The following is a 6,000-nucleotide window of genomic DNA, read 5'->3' as shown; positions in this document are numbered from 1 at the left end:
TTTTATTTTATGTGTATGAGTGTTTTGCCTGCATGTATGTTAAGTGCATCACATGCATGCAATGTCAGCAGAGGCTAGAAGAAGGTGTCAAGATTCCTTGGAACTGGAGCTATGGATGGTTGTTAGCCACCATGTGGGTGCTGGGAAGTGAACCTGGGTCTTCTACAAGAGCAGACAGTACTCTTAACTGCCGACCCATCTTTCCAGTCCCTCAAATCTTTAATTCTTTAAATAAGTAGCCAAAGATAGAAGAATACTACTCCCCAAGCCCAGCAAATTTCCAATGTCTCATTTCAACTGATGATTTAAAATTATCAGAGCAACTTCCTGACAAAGATTTTTCAACATGCTACATTTAGTGCTCTGCAGATAACGCATCTTTTCTAGCTGCTTAAAATAAAATACCTTACATGAATTTCTGAAACCAAAAAAGTGGACTTGGAAAACCACAAAAGAAAACAATAAAGAGCACCCCCTATTTGAAAGATAGAAATAATTAAAAGAGATTATTTCAACTTGAAGAATAGCAACCAGGGGTGCTCTGACTCTTCTGGGTACACAGTAAAGCCCCAATAGTTAGCACAGTGAAGTAACAAATACATAATGTGGAATGCATATGTGATTATACAGATACAAACTATCAAACTGGATTTAAATTTTCTATTTTGACAAATATTTGAAAATTACCTCAATGTGTATTTGATTCGTATATTTTTTTCCTTTAGAGAAATAGGATCTTAGTCAAACTGCCCACTTTGTTCAAAAAATTTATTTTAAAACATGAAACTAGCTGAGCATGGCAAAACACACCTGTAATCCCAGCACGAGAGGCTCAACTGCAAAGATTATAAGCTTGAGATCAGCTTAAGATACATAGCAAGAATATGCGCCCCTCCCCCAAATATGTTGTGAATGTGAGTTAAAAAAAATGTGGCTATATTTTAGCAGAAAAATTCTTTGTTAAACCTGTGAACTAGTTTATTTAAAGCTACTGCACTCAAAGTTTCAGAGTTGTTCTAACATAACTGATGAATAACTAAACAATAGGAAAGATTATTTTAAAAATTTGTAGCTATAATAAACTGCCTAAGGCTGGATGGATGTGGTGGCACCCACTTTAATCCCAGCACTCAGGAGGCAGAGGCAGATGGACCTCTGTGAGATTAAAGCCTGCCAGACTGGTCTACACAGTGAGTTCCAGGTCAGCTGAGAGACCCTGTCCTCAAAAACAAAAACAAAAACAAAAATCCCACCTAGATTATAGCAAATGCTAAAATATAATCACCTATCAATAGGTAATTCCACCTATAAATTACAGTTGTTATGTGCACGTACATATGAAATATATTTATCCAATTGGGATAAGATCTAGAATTAAGACATAAATGCACGCATTTAAAAGAGCTCTGGTGCTTTACTTTCCCTAATAAAAGGGAGACAAATGTGTTCATTCCACCAATAATCTCCCATTTAGATGATGATGATGATGATGATGATGATGATTATTACTATTATTATGTCTTTTTGCAACAAGGTCTCCCTGTACCCCCAGCTGGCCTGGAACTCACTATGTAGACCAGACTGGCCTTGAACTCACAGAGATCTGCCTGCTTCTGCCTCCCGAGTTAGATTTCTTCTTATATAATTATTTTAATACTTTGAGACTGAAAAATTAACTCAACCACATCTAAAGATTTTTTAATGTAGTTTAGTAAAAATTCATACTTACTGATTCACATTCCCTCAGTTTTTTCTGAGCCCCATCAAAATCAAAGTTAACATATAAGCATTCAACAAATTCTGTAATTGGGTCCTTGTATGTGTAAGACTCCTGTAAATTAAGCCAAATGTCCAGTTAGATCTGTTATTCACTGTTCAGCACATTGCCTCCAAGATCTCCCAACCTTCACTTTTCTTCTTTACCATTAATTCAAAGAACACAGGATATCAGCATCTTCTCAACTCCCTTCACCTTTATTCCAGGTAACACATTAAGCTTTTATCTTCCAAACCAAGATCTCAATTCTCTCATTCCATAGGTTTTCAAACTTCCATACTATCTAGACTCCTTTAGTCAATAAACAGTGATGAACTTTCCCAGATATAAAGGGAACCACACCCCACTGTATAACAATTACTTCTTTGTATTAGATCAAATAAAGTTTTTTCAATTTCCCTTTTCCTGAGAAGCTCACTAAAAATCAAAGAGCAAGAGTTGAAACCTCTGCTCAACTTAGAGATTTCTAACCCTATATTCTGATTACAGGTCAGCATCTGGAATTATGGAGGTAATGACTTCCCCAAGCACCACATGGCTCCAGCTAGCTTCAGATAGCACTAATCATTAATACTACATCTATCATAAAGAAACCATGGATTTCTCAAAGCAAATATTCAGTGAAGGTTTATCTCTCTTCTAAACTTTAGGTATACTTCCCTGCTATTCTTTTTTAAGAATGTTTTTACATTTTTACCTTAAGACCTAAGAACTTCAGAAAAAGAGATTAGACCTAAATCTTCAATACTTTAAGGATTTTGGTTTTACCTGTTGAATAACTTTCACTAGATCTTTCAGCACCTGTCGGCGTTTCCGGACATCTTTGTTTGTTATGACAGCAGTGGTCAAATAGCGGAGAATATGTGGACACATTGTCTGAATTGCATTAAGGTACCTAACATAAAAATATAAACATTACTTCATACTTATTAAACTTACCCAATTTTCTATATGTAGGATGAATTAAAGGAAACATCTGATTGCACTGATTTATCCTTAGCCTAAGAGAGCAAACATTTTAAGAAATGACTACTCTAAGGGGAAAACCACCAAGCAAGAGATGGCTCAGTGGTTAAGGGCACTGGCTGCTCTTGCAGAGGACCTGGGTTCAATTTCCAGCAGTCACATAGTGGCTAACTCCCTCTTCTGACCTCTGCTGGTTTGCATGACACAGGTGCACTTAAATGTATGCAGGTGGTATACTCATACAACAAATAAAAATAATATTTCTTTAAAAAAGTAAAATCCAATCATAGCAATTCAAAAGAAAATGCTGGCTAGTACTGTCACTTAGATAGAAAGTTCATTCAGGAGGCTAAGAATCTACTTATCACTGCTGAACAAGAAGTGAACACTTTGTTATGTGCGAAGTACTTTCGAGATTCAAGAAAAGTAGGCACTTACACAAATTTAAGATCTAGTTTAAGGACCTAAGAATTTAATACTCAATACCTGGCCTCCCTTAAAATCTCCCTATATAAGGCAAGATGTATATATTCTCAAGAACATAACTTCCAGTAAAAGACCTAAACTGCATCAGCTAAAAGCTATTTCACCTGGTTTCAAGTGGCAAATTTAATTGCGATACCCAAACAATAGTTTACTTCATATTCTCTTGCTATGGTCATCTGTCTGTATTAAGTACAAAGTATGAGGGTTGCTTTTAACCACCATTTTCAGAGCAGTTGATCATTCCAGTCGTCATTTATGAAACTTCCTCATAAATTTATCCCAAATTTGCAATTTTACTGTATATGATACTAAATTTGTATTTTTCTTTACTTAAACTTTGTACAATGTTTTCATTTTCACTAGTGGACCACTTCCTTGGGACATCATGCTACTGTGAATACATACGAGAGGTTGACAAAGTTTTTGTAAAGAGCTAGAAAAGATTCTCAGCTCTCTGCATGCACAGAACAAATAGGATTGTAAGGTGCTGATAGAAAGAGGTCACATTTCTAAAACATCTTACTAACAAAATTCAAATGTAACATTTGAATTTAACTTTTCAAGACACAAATTAAGCAACAAGACCAACAGAACTCTTTCATTATAGAAAAATTAACTGGGTTCAAATGTATAGGTACTTATTAAAATTGACTACAAATGAGCTGAGCATCACAGGGCAAAACTGTAATTGCAGCACCTGGGATTTTCAAAAGAATCAGGAGTTCAAATCACCCTGAACTACACAGCAAGTTCAAGACCAGCCTAGGCTACAATGAGAGACCATCCTGGGGAAAACAAAGCCATTGTTTTATACATAAATAAAATACTGACTGCCAATACCTATTGGTTAAGTTGACCTACATGAGATTTCAAATGTCTAGTATTCACTCATTCTCTTCTGCAGTACTAGGGCTCAAACAAAGAGCTTCATAAAATCCATGCAGGTGCTCCACCACTATGTTACATCCCCAACCCTTTCTATTTAGTCTCTGAAACATTTTTCATGCGGACAGATACTCGAAGTAAATCCTGTTATCAATCATCAAGTACCTTACTTTGAGTACATTACTGCTTGCATCATTCAATTATATCACATCAATACTGCTTCTGAGCATGAAGCTATTACAGATTCATCACTTGAATTCAGCTTAGTTAAATGCATCTTGAAACACAGAAATTTCCTCTATACTTACAATGAGGTCTAAACATTCTGGAACTGCAATTTCTGAAAATATCTGTCATAAATCTGTGCAGGAAGGATGGTCTGCTTCGTTTTAACTTTTGACAGAATGGAAAATATACAAAGTAGCAAGGCGTGACTTGTGATTCATACTATGTTCTCATTTAAGTGACTTTACTGTAGCATAAATTTTACATGAAAGCACTATTTTACTTTGAAATTTTAGACTGAACATTGAGACTGCAGCAAAAGTAAATCTCAAAGTCAGTGTTTGACAACAGTGGATGAAGGCAGTTATCATCACTCAGAAAATGTATGCCTTGCCCTAGAGCAGCAAGCTCCCAATACCCTCAACTCTGAGCAACTGTTCTAGTTTTAAATAAGTTTATTTTCTCTGGGTGTCTCTTTGGCTGAAAAAAAATCAAAAGCAACATAACTGAGTCACCGCTACTAAATGACTTTTCTTATTTCGCTAACAAAAGAAATAATCAGAAACTTTGTTGAAACCTTATTTTCATTAGCTTTTGTTAGTAAATTCTGCAATGATGTAGTATTTTAAATTTCCTAATTTTCATACAGTTGCTCTCCAGTCACTTGAGAATACTGGGACTGGGTGCTTAGAGTCTGATGAGGATGTATGCAGTGGCATACTCAGTGTCAATTCAGTGTTTCACTTTTAATTCCGTTCTCTCTTCCCAAGGCTCAGGGATCACTGCAGAAGAGGGGATTCTGCAGAGAAAGATTCCAGGAGACAGAGATGGGGAAACCGTGTTTTCCATATACAAGGCAGTTTAACAAACGAACCCACAGCACATGTGGCGGCATGGACAAGATCTGCGTGAGCCCCAGAGAGACATACCCAGCATGAAGAAAAGGTAGGGCAAGCGTCTCCATTCCTAGTTGGGGTACTATTGGCAATTGATAACTGCTGGAAGAGAGTCAGTTTTCTTTAAGGATGTGACACCTGGTAGGATGACCAGGCTCCAGGTGCTGGACTCAAACCCAAGAGCATCTGGGTGACACCAGTTAGATTCCATAGTTGTTTTGTTTTTTGTTTTTTTTAAAGAGGACATGAAGTTGGACATAAAAGTACTACAGCATTCTTGAGTTTCCTCCCATTGAGTGGGCTTTTAGTCCAATTAGGTAGCTGTTGATTGACCCCAAGATAAAAATGCCACTACTGCACCAATGTCATATACTCTGCCAGTCACTGATGTGGTTATTTGGTCTTGAAGCTGGTGTTGGACCATCGATTGATGTTTTCCCTTGGCACTTTTGCAGTGCTCTCCAAAGCTATAAAAGCTAGCCTTCAGTGGAGGTGGCTTCCAGGTCAGTTCTAGATCCACTGCTTCAAATCCTGGGTCTGAAGTACGTTCTGTCATCAGCAGTAGGGTCTTACCTTCAAGTTCTAGGAGGCAATCAAGGGCAATAGCCTGTGTAATTTGGGGAGTCTCTTGGACCACCCTGGCCAAAAACTCAAAGGAAGGTTTCTCCTGTCTGGCACTGCTTCTTGTAACGTACACTTCAGATGTACACATGGACTAATTTAGACATTGTATGTATAATTTGTCATTAGGTTGTTGGACTAATG

The 6,000-nt window shown here is 37.1% G+C and overlaps 1 protein-coding gene across 1 annotated transcript in view; it reads right to left on the bottom strand.

Annotated features, from left to right (window-relative positions):
* Positions 1 to 6,000, bottom strand: part of Eif3e (eukaryotic translation initiation factor 3 subunit E) — a gene marked incomplete in the record, with an annotated part of 36,717 nt that overhangs the window by 8,817 nt on the left and 21,900 nt on the right. Inside the window, 2 exon segments of the mRNA XM_008851505.3 lie at positions 1,730 to 1,831; positions 2,546 to 2,672. Of these exon segments, the coding sequence (XP_008849727.1) occupies positions 1,730 to 1,831; positions 2,546 to 2,672 (229 nt within the window).

Source organism: Nannospalax galili, unplaced genomic scaffold (genome assembly GCF_000622305.1).
Source record: "Nannospalax galili isolate Female #2095 unplaced genomic scaffold, S.galili_v1.0 scaffold284, whole genome shotgun sequence".
NCBI lineage: Eukaryota > Metazoa > Chordata > Mammalia > Rodentia > Spalacidae > Nannospalax > Nannospalax galili.
The sequence above is the reverse complement of the archived record's forward strand: the minus strand, read 5'-3'. Positions and strand labels throughout refer to the sequence as shown.